Here is a 21,846-nt window from a genome sequence, read left to right on the forward strand (position 1 = left end):
TCATTCTGTGACAAGGTGACCCACTTAGAGGGAAAGGCTGTGGATATTGTCTACCTGGACTTTTAGTAAAACCTTTGACACAGTTTCCTGCAGTATTTTCCTGGAGAAACTGGCTACATGTGGCCTAGACTCTTCACTGGGTAAAAAACTGGCTGGATGGCCAGGCCCAAAGAGTTGTCGTGAATGGAGATAAATCCAGTTGATGGCCAGTCACAAGTGGTGTTCTCCAGGGTTCAATATTGCAGCCAGTTTTCTTTAATATCTTTATCAATTATGTGGGTGAGGGGATTGAGTGCATCCTGAGTAATTTTGCAGATGACAGCAAGTTAGGTAGGAGTGTTTATCTGCTTGAGGGTAGGAAGGCACTGCAGAGGGACCTAGGTAGGCTGGACTGATGGGCTGAGGTTAATGGTATGAAGTTCAACAAGGCCAAGTGCCAGATCCTGCACTTGTATCACAACAACTCCATACAGGCTTGAGGAGGAGTGGCTGGAAAACTGCCTGGCAGAAAAGGACCTGAGGGTGTTGGTAGACAGCCAGGTGATGATGAGCCAGCAGTGTGCCCAGGTGGCCAGGAAGGCCAATGGCCAGTCTTGGCTTGTATGAGAAATAGATTGACCAGCAGGATTAGGGAAGTGATTGTCCCCCTGCACTGGTAAAGTCACACCTAGAGTACTGTGTTCAGTTTTGGGCCCCTCACTACAAGAAAGACAATGAGGTGCTGGAGTGTGTCCAGAGAAGGGCAATGAAGCTGGTGAAAGGCCTGGAGGAGACCTCCTGTGAAGAGGGTCTGAGAGAACTGGGGTTGTTTAGCCCAGAGAAAAGGAGGCTGAGGGGAGACCTTATCCCTCTCTAAAACTAACTGAAAGGAGGTTGAAGTGAGGTGTGGGTTGGTCTTTTCTCCCTAGTAGCAAGCAATAAGATGAGAGGAAATGGTCTCAAATTGTGCCAGAAGAAGTTTAGTTTGGATATTAGAAGGAACTTCTTCACTGAAGGGGTTATCAAACATTGGAACAGGCTGCCCAGGGTGGTGGTTGAGTCACCATCCCTGGAGGTGTTTAAAAGATATGTAGATGTGGTGCTTAGGGAAACGATTTAGTGCTGGATTTGGTAGAGTTAAGTTAATGGTTGGACTCAATGATCTTAAAGTTCTTTTGCAACCAGAACAATTCTGTGATTCTACATCCTCTTGCCTTTCCAGAAGTGCAGCCCATTGTCTGGCCTGACTTGTGTCCTTCTGGAGGGGGCCTGGGATGTTGCGTTCAAATATTTGACACCTGATCTGGAGAAACCCAAAGCAAATAGAAGACTTCCTGTTGGTTTTGAGCTGTCTGGCTGCTCCATTCTTAAGAGCAATGTTGTCTCTGGTCATTTGGCTTTGGTAATTGTGACATTGGGACAAGTAGGAAGGAAGCTGAAGGACAAGTTACAGGCTTGCTTGCATTTAAAATTGACACTAGTGTGTAGTTCAGAGATGTAAGAAAGGAGGCTTGATAGAGCAGATAATGATTGATTTCTCAAAAATAGGCAAGATGTGAATTTAAAAGTTCTTATGAAAACTGTATTAGTCAATTAGTGTCTTAAAATAAATAAATATATAGCTCAGTAGCCACAAGGGCTTTATTATGTCTCTGTTAAGTTTTTCTTGGTGATCAAAGGTACTACAATGATCTATTCATTAATTTAGACCACTTCTGTGGATTTGTAACAAGAATTCATTGCAATCACTTCCATTGGTTCAGCTCTTAAAATGCTAAGCTGTGCAAGATAAACATTATTAATGCAACACCTTCCAATTAAAATTGGAAAAGATAGAATATTGATCAGATTTCATATGTGAGTTAATACTTGCAGTATCACTGGAATATTAACTAGTTTTTATGTGCCATAGACAAATGATTTTGATAATTTGTATTATTTCCATATGGAAATAAAGTTCTGTATATGGAAGACCCAAGTATTTAGCAGATGGTTACAAATTTGGGAGATGTAAAAAAATCTTGCTTCTGGTTTTGTATGTACCTTCAAAATTGTATAAACTTCTGACTTCATAATGATGTGATGTCTGTAAGTGAACATATTTTTAAAAAGAAGAAATTGTGGTTTCATGGAAGTATTTTTCTTTTGAAATATAGTCTACTGGTGAGCTTTCATAAGATACCCCTTCCTTGAAAATACTAGAATTGGAGGAATGAAGGAGTGTTTGGGGGGCATTTTGGTTGGGTTGAGGGTGTTGTTTTAAATTACATTTTAAAAAATTTGTTAAGTGAATAGCAGGAGTACAAGATGAAGCATTCAGAAATGAGGAGATACTGGAAATAGTCTTCTCTGTGCAAGGAGTGAAATGGTAGAATGATAAGAGAGCAGGAACCTGACAGAGCTTCTGAGATGGAGGAAAAGAGGCAGGAGATGGTCTGAGCATGGGGGGTCAAATGATCACAGGGCTTAATGAGCAGAAACCAGAATTCAGTAGCAGAGTAAATGGGAAGTAGTGTAGTCACATCACACATCTGTATTCTAAATACATTGCTGTGTATTTGCCATATGTTTATAATTAGGGAACATGTAAACAAAGCTTAGATGCTGTAGTGGTAGGTGACAGTATGGTACATGTAGACAATTATTTAAAAATGTGAATTGGTTTCCTCAGAAGCTCCACCAACAGGGTGTCCTGTTGCTGTCCTATATAAAGCTCTGCAGAGCATATGTGGGGAATATGACCCTGCTGAGGTGAATGAAAGGACTAGAGGTGCAGTATTTTGAAGATGTACTATCTCAAAATAAGTGGCGTGCAAACTGAAAACCACTTTGCCTTCCTGTGCATGAAAAAAAATCCTCTTTTTTCCTTAACTGAAAAATGATTGAAAGATCAGATCCTTACAGAACACTGACTTTTTTTAAAAAAAAACAACAAACAACAAACAATTAATTGTGCATTTATTAATACATGATTTTCCTTCTGTCTGCCAGGAGGGGAAGTTTGGGACATTTGTCATTATTCCATTCAGATACTAAACCATGGGGAATATGGGGAATAAAATAGTAATGTTATCTTTTTATTATGGATAACCAAAATTAGAAGTAGTATATGTTTTCCCAAAAGGTGAATAAATATTTAGCACAGAAGCTTGCCTGTTCTTCAGAAAACATCCATGAACTAGGTTCAAAAGAAAGCCTGTTTCATTTTTTTTTCCTATTACCTTTTGAGACCCCATTACTCCCAGCTTTCTAACTCCTGGTTCTTACAGTGAGACTATGTTGTATATAGCCCCTTGCCACTGGCCTTGGCTTAAAGGGCCTAGCTTGTTTTTTTTATACATTTTTGCTAATGCTGCATGCAGTTAGCAAGTCTGTTGATGTTAAAGAGGCCTTGTTTAATTTTCTTGGGATCCCAGACAGCTAATGGCAAGCATTAGTTCTTTCCAGCATTAAATTACCCTGGAATTTTAAACATAATTTACATGAAACTGAAGGTGTCAGAATAACTGAATAATTGAGTGAGGTATATTTTGTGAAACACCTGGGAGATTTTCTTTCCCTGCTTTTATACTCACTAATTTGCAGGAAGCCCTTACCTGCAGTGAGGCTCTGGAGTGTCATTATTATGCTGCAGGTAGTACTGGTGGATAACTGCAAATAGTTACCTGTCTTCCTCCTCTTCCCCAAAGCCTCAGTGGTCTCAGTTTACAAAACAGAGATGCTAATGGTGATTTTCTTCCATAAAGGTTCTGTTGAAGAGTTAGACACATATTAAATGAAGACCATGAAGATAAAGGTGAAAACATTGACATTGCTTTTTGTTGCAATGCTAAGCATGTAAATGGTACAGAGTCCAACCTATTTGTTCTATGCTGGAAACTGCATCTCTGTTTTTGGAATAGGAGGATGGTCAAGACTTTGTTCCTCTTAGTGCTTTCATTTAACTTCCAGTTCTGCCTCTTTCTTTTCAGTTTAACTCTTCAGTTAAATTCAGCCTAATTCTTTAATAGATTTAACTACAGAGTTCTATCCTCAAATTTACAGAGCACTTTGTCTGTTCCAGACTTGTGTAGGAGTTTTTTACTATTTTTCTGCCTGATGTTTTCCTTTTAAAAACATTTGTATTTTACCATTTTTCTGTTATGAAGAACACAATTTCCCTCCCCCTTAGTTTCAGGCAAGACATATGAAGGATCTACTTAAACAGATGAAATGACTGAGCTGTGTGCAAAGATGTGTCTGGTGCAGGGTGAATAAGCTGAAAAAAAAGAAAATGAAATTAATTTTTCTTCAATCTCATTGCAGATAGTGCAACAGTACTGAAAAAGGGCAGGTAGATTTAGGTGAGATATTAGGGAAGAAATTATTTTCTGTGAGGGTGGTGAGACACTGGCACAGGCTGCCTAGAGAAGCTGTGGATGCCCCATCCCTGGAAGTGTTCAAGGCCAGGTTGGATGGAACTTTGAGCAACCAGGTCTTGTGGGAGGTGTTCCTGCCCATAGCAGGGGAGATGGAACTATCTGGTCTTTATGGTCCCTTTCAGTCCAAAACATTCTTTGATTCTGTGAAGTGATCCAATAGCTGTATGACAGTATCTCATTAAATGAGGGAAGTGAAATCCTTTGTGTAACTTTGTGACCTTTAAGGTTTTAAAAGGTATTTTTAATAAATACCATTTTAGTACCAAATGCTAAGGGTTTTTGTTATCAAAATATACTGGTTGTAATAAATGGCATTACTGTGTCATTTCACTCTATGCTGAAAGCATTTACAACAAAACACATCATTACTACTAAATGGAGGATTTGAAGATACAGTTACCATGGGTAGGCATAGAGGGGCACTTCCCCAGGCTGCCTCCCGGGCATTTCATTTGAAAAATCCTGTACAGGCTCTGAGCTGATACAGCAACCTTTTCCTCAGAGAGCTCTTCGGGACTTCAAAAGTAGAAGTAGGGGAAAGAATATTCAACAGTGTATCTTAAATTGGAGTCTTCTAAAGCAGCAGAGGTTGCTATGAATCAGCAGGCTTCAGTAAACTTTCAGCATCTGGCCCTTAGATATTTTGTCTTCTCTTACCTGAAAATGAAGGTTTGTGTATCTAGTAGTCCTTCTTCATAGCTGAAGTCTCATTGCCTGAGGAGCTAATGAGCTTGCGGCTCTTACTGATGTCCAGTGGAAAGATGATGAAAGGCAGTTTGTCTGTACATTGTCATACAGGCATGTGTCATCTCTGCCAGAAGAGATATCACTGATGAGCAGAAACAGTAACACCTTACAATTGATTAAAATTATTGTTAAGTACCTTTTGGAAGACAACAGTAGATGTGACAAAATGTCCCCTGTTGCCTTGCTGAAGTGATTAATCACTTAAAGTAAAAAAAGATGGATTGTGTGTAACAGGATAATATTAGCCGCAATTTAATGTGTCTGTATATGTGTATATCATTGCACCTGAAGTCATATATATTTAAATATACAGTATTTTCTTACGTAAATATAATTTTTCATTTTCTCTGTGATTTTTAAATGGTCATTGCTTTTAAAAAATACTGACTTTTTAAAGAAGGAGGAGTGTTTAGGGTGCTGAAATTCCTCCAATACTGTGCATTTTCAGTATATAGTTGAAGGATTAGTTTGAGGATTCTTGAATGTGGAAATGTTTCAGGGATTTTCTTAATGTAAAGCAGCTCTTCATAGGACAACTTCATAATTCTGATTTTCTCAGAAATTATCAATATGAAAACCTTTTCTGTACGATCTGCTGGAGACACTTCTCTTAATGCAACCCAAGATACCATTGGCCTTCTTGGCCACAAGGGCACATTGTTGTCTCATGGATAACTTGTTGTCTCCGCGGAGCTGCTCTCTAGCAGATCACCTCCTAGCCTCTACTGGTGCATTTTGTTGTTTCTTCCCAGGTGCAGGACTGTGCACTTGCTCTTGTTGAATCTCATTAGGTTCCTCTTTGCCCAGCTCTCCAGCCTGCCCAAGTCTCACTGAATGGCTGCACAACCTTCAGGTGAATCAACCAGTTCTCCCAACTTTGTGTCATCAGCAAACTTGCTAAGAGGACACTGTGTCCCATTATCAAGGTCATTGATAAAGATGTTGAACAGGACAGGACCCAGCACTGATCCATGGGGGACTCCACTAATTACAGGTCTCCAGCTGGATTCTGCACCACTGACCACCACTCTTTGAGCTCTATTGCGTGCCAGTTCTTAATCCATCTCACTGTCCATTCTTTTATGCCACATATTCTGAGCTTGCTCACAGGGATATTATGGGAGACTGTCAAAAACCTTGCTAAGGTCAAGGTAGACTACATCCACCGGTCTCCCTGATCTGCTTTCTAAGATACAGTACTTGCTTAAAAATTCCAAGGGTATACATGTGCTTTTGTAATTTTCTTTATGTTTTAGAACATAAACTAGGGATGCACAACTTTGTCACTGAATTTGAATTCCCTGCAGGAGCTACAATATTCACCATGACTGTATAATATCACAAGTTGACCTTTTGCTGCCACATTGTTTTTTAACTTGTCAGGAAGAAATTATGAAGACTTGTCATCTTGTTACATTAATAGTCACTCAAGGCTGCACAGGTTGCTATGAAAAATGGGCATACTAAAATAGATAAACATAAAATATTTAGTAGTTATCATACACTATGCAAGCATTTTTTTAAATTTTTGAAGTTAGATTGTTATGCCACAATAAACATGAATGTTGTTACCCAGCACCCAGGTTTTGATAGTTTGGCATTTGGATTTGCAGAATAAAAATTTCCCTGGTTTGTTTTTCATAGAAATGAAATATGTTGTTTATTTAAGGTTAAACAGTAAGTGTCTAGCAGAGGATATATAACCAGTGAGTGCAATAAGCAACCAGAAGGAATGTCAAGGGAGAAGGTGCCTGTTTGTATATATAAATCTGGCAGTAGACATTTGTGTGGTTTTATGTGATTCTTTACTGTTTGGAGTTTTTTTTCCTGTAGAAAATCAGTACACTATGCACTGCTGCTGACAACTGGCAATTTATGACTTCCCAGTAGAACTGGATTTTGAGAAGATTTAGATGTGTGGAGTTAAACATGGCTTCCTAAAGCCTGGCCTGTTAGAAGTAAATAAGAGTTTTATAGTAAGTGTCAGTAGGCCAAGTCTTGTCATGTATTGTTATTTTCCTACATGTAAGAAGAAAAAGAAAGGTGGTATTGGGAGATCAGAGACTGGATGATTTTCATGACTAGAGCAGTGCAGTATGATACAAGTTTTGACTGACAGTTAGCAATTTAATTTAGAGAGCCTGAAGAAGTGAGGACACATTAACATTAGCATTTTATATCTATCCTTCATGAATCTTTTTCTCTCCAAGATTTGCACCCTTGCTGGCATCTCAGAGTGTGCAGCTCTTTGAGACAAAATGAGTCTGAACAAGACATGGCAGTCACTAATGGGCAAGCAGGCCATGGAGCCAGGCTGAGAGCCCATGTGTATGTGGATACTGGGGTCCTCAGTACCAACAGTTTCACTCTGGAGAACCTCTCCTGCTGCACCACAGATTGGGCATGTAGGCGTGGCCTTGAGTGGCTGTGCTGGTGGGGAAGAGGAGCTGGGGGAATCCAAATACCTTGTCTAAACCGGTGGGTGAGACCATAACATCCAGCCATAGATGCAATCATTTATAGCTGGTAGTGTCTTAAATGGTCCAAATACTTTTGCAAGTGATCAGTTGAGCATATGGTCCATTATTATTGATTTGAAATGAAGTGGTTTATGCTTAGAGTAGAAAAATGTGGACCACTGTCATTTCAGAGGATAACATATCTGGACAGTAAGACAATAGGGCAATATTTAAAGCAAGCTGCATTTTGACCAAGGGAGGAAAAAAAGTCAACGTTTACATTTTTTATGGTTATTACTGAGTGAGAGCCTGTAGTCTGCTAGGTACTGGGGGGATTGACTACTGAGTATTTTAGTCAGCACGAATTAATACAGTAAGATGAAAAATTCTTCTGCAACATGAACAAAACTACTTGTGTTTTTTTGAAGGTTTATTTAGCTATCCCTGAGAACCTAGGAACAATATCGATGTTTCTTTGATCTCTGTGAAATATGATAGAAGTCTTCCTCGTTTCTCTCTTTTAATTTTACTCAGTTGATTTATTTCTGAGTTACTATTTGTATGGAATAGTTGATTCCTTTTAGAGAGACATAGAAACTTCTGTCAAACACTCCTGGTGGGTGCACATCCACATCCCTGCAACATGATGCTGAGGCATTTCTTTGCAGTGGTATCCTGGTTAAGATAAAAGTATTACCATAGAGAAGGTTTTGGCACTTCAGTGGCAGTGAAACAAAACTGCAAAACCTGAAACCAGGAGATGCAAGTGTCGCTTGCCATGTGTTGGATGCCATAGATTAGTTCTGTGTGACCTTTAACGGGAGTGAAAACATATTTGATTTTTGAGCTCTCTTTCCCTAGACAGTACACAGAGTGCTAAAATCCTCCATATTTTGGCAGAAAAAAAGAGCACGAAGCAACTGCTGGGTTTAAATGCCAGATTCATTTAAATTAAAAATGCAAACGTGATTTCTAGCAGAATATGATTGACCGTTGGAAATATAAACAGCTGAGAGAATGGCAGTTAATCTCGTGATGTCTTCCAGTCTAAACTTCAGTCAAGTGCAAGTTATGCCTTGGTTGTGCCTGATTTGCCAGGGTAGCTGGGTGTCAGTCTGTGTCTGCACTGTGCAGGAGGTCACACTTGATATTACTTATGATCATCTTTGATTTAAAAACAGAAAGTGTGTTATGAGCCAAATGGAAATCAGTGGTGTTCATACTTATCTCTCCCCCTACTCGCAGGTATTACAGTGCTACCATTCTGCAGATGTCAGGAGTTGAAGATGACAGACTGGCCATCTGGTTGGCTGCACTGACAGCATTTATCAACTTCATTTTTACTCTGGTGGGAGTGTGGCTTGTTGAAAGAATGGGTCGCCGGAAACTTACACTTGGTAGCCTAGCAGGTGAGTGCTTCACTAGTGAATTGTATCTTCCTCATCATTATTAATGAAATTAAAATAAAGCACTATTTTTATCAGAGTAGTCCTCCTTAAAATAACAGTGTTGACCCTGTCTTCTCCCTGAAATCATATAGCTGCTCAAGACTAGTAGTATACTACCACAGCTAAAGGCTAATTTAAAAAAAGTTTAGCACGTTGCTTTTCCAGATGCTTTTCGCGCTTCAAGCCATTTTTGGTCCTGTTTTTATTTAGCTTTTTTTTTCAGTACAAGGAATCAAATGCTTGGAAATTCACAGCTGTTTAGTTTTTAAATCCCATGTGTGTGTATGTTTTGAGTAATTTCTGGCTCATTAATGTGAATTCAGAACATCTTATCAGGCACCACCATAGAAAGCATGTTGCATTGCCATTGTGGCGCTTTAAAAAAAGTAATATATTTCTTTGCAGAGTTATCTCAAATACAATACAGCAAATACCCTGCCTACACTCATGTGGTTTTCATTCATCTCTTGTATGAGATACTAAAAGGCAAAATTCTAGATTTGCACATTTTGTCCAAATATTCAAACACTGCAACTCACCATGTAGCCATCCCTTGGAAGCAGGAAAAGGCCAAGCAAGCAGTTTTGCCTGTGCTCAGCTGCCTTCTGCCATTTACCCAGTAAGTCCCTGCTTGCTCCCACATTACACATTCATTCTGACTGAGACCAATGCCTACCTCTGTCTCAGTGGCTGAAAGGTTCAGACTTTTCACATAAATGGTTTGGAAAAGTGAAACAGTTCCTGCTCCTGTTGAAATAATGTTCATAATTGTTTAGCTGGGATGGTTTAGTCTCCATATTTTGTTCTGTTGTTGCTGTCAGGGATCCAAACTTCTAGTTAATGCAACACAGCATAGTGGGAAGCCACCTGCCAAGTCGCTGGCCATCTGCAGTTCTCAAAGGATGGGAGTTAATCTACACTCACAGAATTTGAATGCATTTCTACAGACAGAGCAGTGATGGCACAGTGGTGTGTCTGGTTCAATACACAGTTACCTTGGTTTATTCCCCAGTCTGTTGTAGTGGTGATGGTGGAATGATCATTGCCATTTTAGATCACTCCCCCAAGGTCCCTCAGTTTAAAGCCTGCCTCACTAAGTTGGCCAGCCTGTTGCCAAAGATTCCCCTGCCTCTCTAAGTGAGATGGATTCCATCCCTTCCCAGCAGGTTCTATCCCTTGTAGAAGGTGCCATTATCATAAAAGCCAAAACCCTCACAGCAACACCAGCATCATAGCCAGCTGTTGACCTGCATTATGTGTCTATTCCTGACTGCTCCCAGTCCTTGAACCGGTGGTATTGAAGAAAAGATAACTTGGGGATTGTAACTCTTTACTTTCTCCCCCAGGGCCTCCAACTCTTTCTTGATTCTGCCACAATTTGGTCTTAAGAGTGTTGTTTGTGCCCACATGAAAGAGTAATAGGGGATAGTAGTCATGATCTTGACAAGTTCTGACACCTTCTCAGCAACATCACAGACCTTAGCTTCGGGAAGGCAGGACACCTCATGTGATTCCCTGCTGGGTCTGCAGATGGGCACTTCAGTGCCTTTAACAGGGAGTCTCCCACTACAAGCACACATGGGTTTTTTTTTGCAGTATCTGCCATGTGCTCTTGTTTCTGTTGTATCTTGTGGACCTTGCACTTCTGTGGATGGGATTTTACCAACATCCTCATTTTCCTTGTCCTCTCATATCCAGAGCCCCGTATTTTTTCTGTAGGGGCACCTGGGAAGGAGGGGAAGGTCTGGAGGAGACTCGCCTGCTGCACTGAGAGACCAGCATCATCTCTTAGGTCCCCATCTTCTGCTTGGTGACAAGAGGGCAGAGGATCCTCTACCTCTTGTGGAGCCTCTACCAGCTGCCTTTTCCCTAAGGATTGTAGGATGTGGCTCCACCAGTCTTATTTCCCTTTCACATTCCCAGATGGTCCTTAATCTTTCCACCTCCTTCTTAAGCTCTGCCACCAGGCTGAGCAGATCATTTACCTGGTCACAGTGCACATGGGTGTTGTCTTTGTTGTCCTCTGGCAAGAGCGACAGGCTCAGACATTCCACACAGCCTGGCACCTGGACAGCCACATGTTTTCAAGGAAGGTCAGTCTGGGTGGCTGTGTTTCCTTTGACCATGGTTTTGGACCCAATGAAGACCATTGCTGATGACACTAAACTGGGAGGAGTGGCTGACACACCAGAAGGCTGTGCTGCCATTCAGTGAGACCTGGACAGGCTGGAGAGTTTGGCGGGGATAAATTTAATGAAATACAGCAAGGGCAAGTGTAGAGTCTTGCATCTGGGGAAGAACAACACCATGTCCCAGTACAGGTTGGGGGCTGACCTGCTGGAGAGCAGTGTAGGAGAAAGGGACCTGGGGGTCCTGGTGGACAGGAGGATGACCATGAGCCAGCAATGTGCCCTTGTGGCTAAGAAGGCCAGTGGCATCCTGGGGTGTATTAGAAAGGGGGTGGTTAGTAGGTCAAGAGATGTTCTCCTCCCCCTCTATTCTGCTTTGGTGAGGCCACATCTGGAGTATTGTGTCCAGTTCTGGGCCCCTCAGTTCAAGAAGGACAGGGGACTGCTTGAAAGAGTCTGGTGCAGAGCCACAAAGATGCTTATGAGGAAAGGCTGAAGGAGCTGGCTCTGTTAGGCTTGGAGACTGAGGGGTGACCTCATCAGTGTTTATAAATATGTTAAGGGTGAGTGTCTGGAGGACAGAGCCAGGCTTTTTTCAGTGATGTCCAGTGATAGGACAAGGGGCAGTGGGTGCAAACTGGAACATAGGAGGTTCCACGTAAACATCAGAAAAACCTTCTTTACTGTGAGAGTGACAGAGCACGGGAACAGGCTGCCCAGAGAGGATGTGGAGTCTCCTTCACTGGAGACATTCAAAACCCACCTGGACACGTTCCTGTGTGATGTGCTCTGGGTGACCCTGCTCTGGCAGGGGGGTTGGACTACATGATCTTTCGGAGTCACTTTCAACCTCTAAGATTCTGTGATTCTGTGTTTAATAAAATTATAATTACTAAATCTGCTGATGGATTTGTTTTCCATGATGAGTTTTCTCCTGAGGTAAAGTTACATTTTAGTGCTCTACTTCAGAGAGTTATTACTGACTACTCTGGTTTTTGAAGAAACCAGGTATGCCCCAGTCTCCCATTACATATAATGAAGACAAAACTGTCACATTTGCCTGTTGCTGTAAGTGTTTGGGGGTTATTTTTTTTTAAGGTTAATTGATTTGGTGTTTGTTAGATGGTAACCTACAAGAATAATCAGTAGAGAGATCGTGACATTCATATTTTGATTAAAAAACCAAAATACTGCAATCTCATTTTGTAAACTCATGCAGCTTTTCCTGATTTCTGAAAACATTTTGGAAAACAGCTGTTTTACATTTAATTTAATGTATCTTTATAATTTTCAAAATATTAGGAACTTTCAAAAAATTGAGCCTTTCAGATCCAGAAGCATTAGGAAAATTATAGTAAATTGCTTCTGCCAAAAAACCCCCACGTTTTTAGTTATCTTAATGTAGTTACTGATTCCTCTTAGTGTCCCATTCATTTTATATTTTGGCAAAATTTATTTCTCTTTCTTTCGCTTTTTTTCTTCAATTAATTTCTATCTTCAAAGCTTGATAGTTGAGTAACATTCAGGAATTTTGACAAGTGCAGTATCCATTTTATTTGTCTTCCTTTTTCCCTTTCAGAAATTGGTAATTTGAAAACAGGGTGGTATTTGGACATGGAACAATTTGTATCTCTCTTTTTTTTTTTTAATCTCAGCTAATAAGGTAGTGTAATTGTATGTTTTTGTTCATCATAGGCAAACTTACACAGAATTAACTGTATAATAAACTTCATTCACCATGTTAACATATTCAGTAATTTTCCAAAGAAGTGAGACATTTGCAGAGGTCCTGGAAGTGAGTCGTAGCATATTTGGTTAACGCAAAACACAGACAAAGCGTATTTAGAATGAATATAAATAAGATTATATGTCCTAATTAAAGTTATTTGCTGTCTGATGTATGGCATTTTGAAAGTACAGTGCATTTAGTGCAATATCCAGCCTGTGCAGAAAAGTGGGATTATTAACATTCCTACTAGGCAGAGCAGTTCAAAGCCACGTGTAAAATTAACTGAAATCACATTTTATGGGGGATGGGGGCTTTCTCCATGTAAGGCTTGTGGTTGAGTTTAAGGTCCTAGTTACCTTGGTTCAGGTAAATGTGTGGTCTGATTGTTCATGCATATTCATGCCTGTTAGCCACGCTGCTGCACAGACACATTCATGAATAATTCTCTTACACAGATCTTGGTACTCAGGATGTTATTTATATCTCAGAAAAAGTTTTTCACATTCTTGGTGGTTTTGCCTGTTAGGAAACTTGCTTTTCTCTTTAAAAACACTGTCAAACCCACCCCCAAAACCACCAGAACATCCTCTCTGCCCTCCACCCACCAAAAAAGAGACAAATCCCCAAAGAAGTAGATAATGTATGGGTTCTTAAAGATTACTAGAGTGACGTGTTGAGGTTTTTAACGTAAAGGTATTTCTAAAGGTTTGCACAGATGTATTTCTGAGAAGATTACATATTTCTAACGTACAGAGCAAAGGGATGATGAGGAGTATTTAGAACTGAATACAGTATCCTTCATTTGCCCTTAACCATTAAGCTTTATCACTGCATGCTTCTAAATGTATGCTACCTTCCAACTGGGATGTGCTTCAGTGAGCTGTGAGTCTATTTTGTATTGTTAGGATATTGTTATTAAATAATTCCTACTTAAACTATAGTTTTGTGGTTTTAGATTAGGCTATACACATTGTATGTGACTTCTTAAATAAAACATGCTACGTAAATAGTAAGTGTACAAAGAGGTATACAGGGTATTTTATACAACATAGAACTGAATGCCTCATTGAGTAACAAGATGTAAATTCTGAGTCTAGGAGAGATGCAGTAATGTCATGAGTAGTGAGGTATATAAATTTTCATTAAAATAATAAAACATATTGTGTGTATGTGTCAAATAAGGTAGGAAAATTATGTGATATGTTCTAATAATGGTCTGTCGCACAAAGTAGGAACCTTTTTTGCCATCTTACTTTTTTTTTTTTCACCCAGCTCGTGCACAAGGAATTTGCTGGGGGGAACAGGAGCAAATAGGTGAAAGAGGACTCTTTTCTGTAAGATGCTACATGTGCTCTTTGAAACAAGATCAGAACTTGCACTTTGGCTTTTTGGTGTTGTTTTTATTAAAAGTAAGATTCCTTCTGTTTCACAAAGAGAAGCAGAGTTAATGAGAAAGCTGATGGTATTTTACAGGAAAGCCTGCAAGTCTGGGTCTGAGAGTGGAAAGAAGTTGGTGATTCCAAAGTCACTATTAAATTTCATCTTTACAAAATTATTTTCAACACCAAAAAGAATATATCCATTCATTCATGCAATCTCCAATTCCACAGATTAAAAAAAACCAACAAAAAACAAAACCCCTCAAACTATTGATTTAATATCTGGACATTAAACCTAATCCACTTGACTGTAACATCTTACCTAATTCAAAACGTGAATGTAGCAAAGGATATTTGCCTCAGGTTCTCATCACAACTCCTTAACAAATGCTGTTTGCATGGTAATGGGGTGTCTTGCTTTCCCAAGCATAGTTCAGTTCAATAGAGAATGATTTCATGTGCTCTGGAGAAAAGTATCACATTGTTCTTTATCTGTATTTTTAGGTACTGCTGTAGCACTCATTATCCTAGCTTCGGGATTTTTGCTATCAGCTCAGGTCTCACCAAGAATCACACTTAATCCACCAGATCCTTCACATCAAAACTCTACCTGCACAAAATACAGGTGAGATTTCATGATCATTCATCCAGTCTTCTTGAAGATTTTTTTCTGATTGAGATTTACAACCTAGTGTGAGTATAGACGAGTATTAAGTAAGTCTAGTACAACGAACTAAGCTGTATACCTAAAGTTAAAATAGTAATTTTCATCAACAGAGAAAATTAGAGTATTTGCTTAAATGCTCTGAGTAACCGTTTAGAGTCTTGGAGTAAATAAAGTGGTTAAGTGGCATACTGCACACTTGAGATCGCCTTTGTTCTATCGCATATGTTGCAATTTATAACGGACGCAAAGTCAGGAATATTTTGAAACTCATTTGTAAATATGCTTGCTCTTAGTTGTCTACTTGTAGGTGAGTCATATGTAACATCTGTAGACTCTTGAAGAAGATGTGTTCCTTGCCTGTTGTCTTCTATAGTGGAAAAAAAAAAAATCTTAAGATAATTACAAAGCAATTAACAATTAAAACAAATGTGATATTTTTTACTTTTATTATATAGTGGGTAGAAGATGCAAATTCATATGCAATCATAGTTTCAAATAACATTACTTTTAGGGTATTAGAAGTGTGTAATTTTCCTTATTTTGTGGGTTCTATTCACAAATGAGAGCTCTGTAATTTAGCTGGCAAACTAGAAAATTCTCTATTGGGAGAAGACTATAAGATGGCTGAAGAAATTTCTACTTATGTTCAAAATCTGTTTTTATGTGTTTGCAATAGAGATGAATATCAGGAAATGAGAGATACACTCTTAGTTTCCTTGTGATATTGGCTAGAAATATGGTTCATGGCTTTTCATATGCCAGCAGAATGTCTTGGTGGAAGGATTCTAAAGATCTGAAGCTTTATGAACTCCTGGGAAGGGAACAGAGGGTCTTCAAGAGTGTAAATAGATGCTAATAACAGCAATGTTAGATACTACCAAATATGACACTTCCTGTATTTTTAGTTGTTTTCTACTGCAGAGTCAACTATATATTACAATTTTTGAGATGGGTCTTTACAGCTTTTTCAAATGTCAGGTAATCTGGCTAAAAGATTCAAAGGGGAAAAGCTTATAAATGTTCCCCATTCTGAATACGGAGAGAAAAAACGTACTCGCCTAGGACTTCAGTTAACTATTTAGAAGGGATGTCTGGAGAGCACAGATGCACCATTTGCAGAGCTCATTATTTGTTATCTAATCATACTAGATGATTATACAACCTGAAACAATACAAAATTGTGTAGAGAAAAAATGTGATTAGTTCATCCTGAGAAGTAATGAAAGATTATTTGACACAGTTTTCATTTTCCAGTGAACCACAGCTAGTCAGGAAAGAAATGTAGACTTGCTACTGTTAGCTTAGTGTGCACTTCTGGGCAAAAGCATGAAAAATTAAAGCAATTAGTTCCAGTAAAGGCATGTTGTTTCATGAATTATTGGAATAGTTTAAGCTGTCATAATTTCTGTTTCTGACATGCAGTGAGCAAAACCAGTTATGATAGAATTTCAAAGGTCTAAAGAGGGTCTAGAAAAGAGCAATAATAGAATTGAAATATTTTAATTTGGGAATATTTTCTAATATGAGGAGTTCTCTTAGTTTTCAGATAAGAGTGAACATATCAAGGGGTATGTGAAATAATGAGCAACATAGGATAAAGCTTTAGTTGCTCCTATTTTTAATCTTATAGTATACCTTGGTAAAGAGACACAAAAGCCAGGAGAGTAGAAGATAATAAATGGATGCAGTTGCCTGCAGATCACAGAATTGGGCTACCCACTGTTTAAAAGGATGTAAAAAAATTAGGCATTTTTATGGTTAATAACGTTCACAGTTGTGTATCTAAAACTGTATTTAGGATATCAATTTTCCTGCTTCAAAATGTTAGCAAACCCTGGGCTTTGCTACAGCAGGAGGAAGAATATTCCTTCAGAATCATGAACTTTAGTGTCCAATATGGGATGTGGTATCAGCCACTGACTGCAAAGCAGGAAGCCTCGAAATTCCTGGTGTCTTCAGCCAAGGAAGCAATAAGTGCAAGAAATATTGTTTGCTTTTAGCACAGATCAAGGGAAGAAAACCACTTAAAATATTTTGTCTGCAGTGGTGTCACCAGAGGAGCATAGTTTCAGCATGCCTCTCTGACAAGATCTTGTAGCTACACATAGAGAACATACATTAATTTATTCCTTTAGCTGTCAGAGTTTGACTAAGGATCAGCAATTAAATCAGAGACAACAATGCTTTCGATCCCCTCGCATCCAGGTAGGGAAGGAGAGAGAGAATGAGAGAGAGACTCTCTGGATTGAAAACTAAACTACACAGATTTAATTAAACACTAATGACAAAAGAAAATGTGTACAATTATATCCAAATGTGTTCATGAATGTGCAAAACCCTACTGCCTCCTCCCACCCTCAGCAACTCCCACAGCATCCCCTCAGCTGCAAACAGTCCCAGAGAATTCCAGAGCTGCTGGAGACAGCACAGAGTCATGAGGGTCAGGAGAGCTCGAGCCTGGGGGTCGACAGTGATGGATGGATGGAATCCTCCCTGGCCATGGACGGAAGAGAAGGGCAGAAGAAGCAGGAAGGAAGTTGTCTTCTGTGATCTCTGACCTTCCTCTGAGCTCACATAGATATATGGGATGGAAAACAAAGATGTGACCTTGGAGTCCCAGCAATAACATAAACATTTTAGTGTTATCAGTCCTAGCTGGAACACTTGCTGCTAGTTAAAAGAGAGCTTACTGAAGGCAGAAAAAAATCAGTAAAAGGAAAAGTGGCTTCATCCTGGCTCAAATCAGGACAATTATTTCTGAAGTGGATGACGTGTAGCCATACACTATATTCAACTTGGAGGAGCGGCTGTTCAAGATATGGGTATGGCTGCTTTCTGTGCATGTGATCAATAAGCTGAATGATTTTTTTTTTTTGTAATGGTTTTGTCATGAGAAAATAGATGATGTCTTCACCATTCCACCCATGTTGGAAGTACTACATCATGACATGCATGGCCTTGGAAGGAAGAGGAGATGGGAACTACAAACCAAAGGAAAGTTAAAGGCTGGGCTGTATTTTGAGAGTCTTGCTTCTCTCTCCTTTTTAGCCCTGAAGGTATTGCCTGTGGCATCTAGGGAGTTGGGTCAAATTGGTTCTCAAACTTTAGGATTTGAAAGTAAAACTCTACTCTGCATAATGCCAGTCTTGCATATTTTCTGTGCTGCTCAAAGAATAATGGCATCGAAGTAGCTGTAGAGACAGCCACCATGTGAGGCAGCAAATGTTACTGTAGGGATAGTTAGATAAGATACCCAATCAAAGCAAAATGAAGTAACGTAAAGGCAGAGGTCTCTTGCTGTTTAATCCATTTTAGCTTGCTTCAGTATAACTGCTGGTATCCCATATTTCTTAGCATTGTGTCTTGTAAGCCTGGAAGAGGTCTCAGAAAGTTTTGAAAAATCAAAATTCAGGAGGACTTCAGAAGGTCAACAAATAATGCCATCTGCCTGTGGCCACCGTAACCACTTTAAATGTGTGTGCCTGCACAAATGGTCTCCTTCATCTAATGGTGATTCAGTGCTTCTCTGAGTTGAAGTACACTTAAAGCCTAAACCTTCTTGCAGCTTGGCCTTCTCAGAGTATGGAGGTGTTTCCTAAATGTAACTTGTAATTGCCTCTGCCAAAATTCATTTATAAGTTATAAAAACATCAGTAAAATGTATTTTTCTGACAGAAGTTTCATTGATACTTTGCCGAGTAAATTTTTTCTTTTCATTTGCACATCTGTTGGCTTAGAGTAGGTGATTGTCCTCTATGGAAGCCTTAGAGCTACAAGAAACAGCCTGTTTGTTTTGTTGTTCCCTCAGATCCATATTCCTCCGCACAGATTAATTTCTGCTGCTAGAATGTCGATGAAGATTGAGCAGACTAGCAAACAAAGAATACGGTTACTGCCCTGATTCAGAACAGCACCTAGGGCTTAGAACAGAACATTCTGAAAAGCTAGGCCATGCAAGGAGAGGTACAGGTTACCTGTATGTGCTTGCAGAAAAAACAAACAGGCTGCAAGTATCAGGTAAAATACTTTCTTTTGGTGTAAAGATGTATAATACCATAGCTGATAAATAGCCAAAAAAATAAATAAATTCTAAATTAGTGAAAAAAATTGAATGTAATCCTCATTCACAAGGACGTTGTAGAAGTAACACAAACCCAGCAAGACTCCCAGAACACTGGAATTCTCTTTGTCGCCTCAGAGGTGGAAGTGGGCAGGTGTCTCAGTATGGAAAGGCAAGGTGAATGCTCATCTGTGCCATCCTTAACTCAAACTTCATTTCCGTACTTAACCTGTGAGAGGTCGTATAAGATGTTTGCAGTGTGACCATTTGTTTTCTTTGATCTTAATCTCTTCAACAGCTGTGATCTGTTACGTATCATTAAGACCACAGAGAAGCTCAGAGGTAAATTTAGGACTACAAAATAACATTGTCTCAAAATTTGTCATTTTAAAAATTAAAATATAAGCTACCCATTCCTATTATTATTCTCACTACTCAAAACTCTATAAAAACATTCCTGTTTTCACTGAAGACTTGCCTGGCTCTGGAAAGAGGCCAAGGTTAGGGCATGTGTACTAGCTACTTTACTGCCTTTTTCCAATCTTTAAAGAATTAAAGTTGTGACCATCCTGCTCTGCTTTTCTCTGGATCATTCACCCATTTCTGGAAAATGATCTTTGTCTTACTGCCTTTTATTCTTGGTCTTTTTGTCTCCTTTTATTCATGTGTCTGTCTCTTACTGTACTACTTGTGACCTGATCAGCTGCAGAAGACATAGCGTGAACTTGTTCTGCTTAAGCAATATTTTTCATCTCAGTTACTACAGGAAAATGGTAATATTTGTTTAATGTTATGTTAACTCTCATACCCTAGGGAAATAATACCTGCTCACAAGAACTTTATCAAGTTCCTTCCCAAACAGGTTGTCTTCAGAGTTTAATTAAAATAATACTGGCAGTGCCAGCTGTGCTGGGCACACAAGGGCTCTGTTGTTTGTCGTTGAATTAGTCACCCTCACATGGTTAATGTTCCTAGGCTCATTGTACAAATGCACACCACTGAGATGAGAGCACCAATATTTAGTACTCTTACATAGCAATTTTACAAGATAGCTAGTAAGCAGAAATGTATTTTCTTTATTAATGTAGCAGAAGTATATAATTGTGATCCTGAAAAACTCAGGCATCCTAATAAGTGAAGCTGGTTTTATTGTATTTAATAGCCTTAGGATAGATACAGTAAGTATGTTAGCTATTGTACTTCATTTTGTTCAGTTAACTCATTGACAGTCTGATTTATCTGCAAACTAGACATCAGCATTCTTCATACTGCCACTGCAACATAGAACCAGTATTTTTAAAAATACTGTTCTCATTTTGCATTTCTAATGTCAAAGTGACTGAGCTAGTGGTCATTCTGGTGAGTTAGAATTGCAATGATAAATATAGTAATGTACTATTCAGTTCAGAAAATAATGAATATGTAAACAAGCTTGAGAGTGCTTCGACCAGCTCTTAAGAAATGTAGTTAAAATGCTGATTGATAGTTTATGTTGTAGAACTGTAAAATGACCTTGACATAGTATTGAAATACATTAAGTAGATAATACAAGGATTTATCACCTTGTAATAATTTTCCATTTGCTGACATATTGTTCCTGCCAATCAAAACTTGTACTTTAATTTAAAATCACAAGGGATAGAAAGGAATACATCAGTTCCATGCAGGAAGCATCTTTAAAATGAATGAGGAAAAGCTCCTCTCATCAATTTAAACACAAAGACCTGAAAAGTGACTTACCTGAGCTCTAATATCTGTGAGTGAAATGCAGACCTCGTAGCCGTTGTTAACAGTTCCACCTTTGAATCAAACTGCATTACCAAGGGAACAAGGTGTTACTCATATAGTAATCTATTAACACTTCCCATCTCCACTAATACTTTAAAGGCTTTGCTGTTTACCAAAACTGAAACAATTATTTTGTAAAATCTTTGTAAATTATTTTGTAAAATCTTCCAAAGTGCTGGTGTTATACTTTATGTGGTCTGCAGGAGTTAGTCACACAAGGATGATTTTAATCAAGTTTGAGCAAGGCTTGTGTCTGATCTGCCCAGAAGCTGGTAGTATCTGTGTGTAGGGTCTCTTTGGAAACGTAGTTTTAAAAGCAAAGTAGTCTATGGAGACTGCCATTATGCCCAAAATAAAGGTATGTGCAAGTCAGTTTTTTCTGTTATTTATTGTCTGTGTTGCTCAGTTCCAGGCATAAATCAGGAAGCTGTTGTACTGGTGCCTAAATAGAGTCAGAGAAGAAGATAAGCGAAGAAAAAAAGACAATTGATACCTATGTGTGAGTAGATCAGGACACTTTTATTGTGCCAGCATTCCAGCACAATCTGCTGTTGAGGTGCTTAAAGCAGTAGTGGTGTAGCCGTGATGACTTAAGGACTTAAGCAAAACAAGGTGTGTAGAGAGTAGTTTGCTTTATAGACCTGTGATAGGTAGGAAGAATTAATGAACCATCAGCATCCTCTCCAGGCCTAAAGCAGAATCATATCTCAAATATGGCAAACAGGAAGCTGGAAGAAGTAGAAAGCAGCACAATCAGTATGACAATCCTTTCCAGCCTGTGGTGGTTTGCAGCTTATGATTTCTTTGGGTGGAATGTGCTAATAGTAGATACTGCAGGATCCTCCTATCCCTACATCGAGGCTTTCCTGCCTGAGATGTTTTTTATTGTTCCTACAGTGCTATGAAGAAACCTTGTTCAGCAATATAAATACCTGCATCCTGCAGAAGAGGAGCAGTGGGTTCAGAAGCTCACAATGGTGGAGTTTATTCTGTGGAGGAGAGAAGGCATGAGCAAAATGTCTTTCACATATTATCTTCTT

The 21,846-nt window shown here is 39.1% G+C and overlaps 1 protein-coding gene across 1 annotated transcript in view; it reads left to right on the forward strand.

Annotated features, from left to right (window-relative positions):
- The window catches only part of SLC2A13 (solute carrier family 2 (facilitated glucose transporter), member 13), a 131,273-nt gene that overhangs the window by 83,416 nt on the left and 26,011 nt on the right, over positions 1-21,846 (forward strand). Inside the window, exons 6-7 of the mRNA XM_009996789.1 lie at positions 8,852-9,015; positions 14,796-14,916. Of these exons, the coding sequence (XP_009995091.1) occupies positions 8,852-9,015; positions 14,796-14,916 (285 nt within the window). The remainder of the gene's footprint in view (positions 1-8,851; positions 9,016-14,795; positions 14,917-21,846) is intronic.

This window comes from Chaetura pelagica, unplaced genomic scaffold (assembly GCF_000747805.2).
Source record: "Chaetura pelagica isolate M959 unplaced genomic scaffold, ChaPel_1.0 scaffold534, whole genome shotgun sequence".
Taxonomy (NCBI): domain Eukaryota; kingdom Metazoa; phylum Chordata; class Aves; order Apodiformes; family Apodidae; genus Chaetura; species Chaetura pelagica.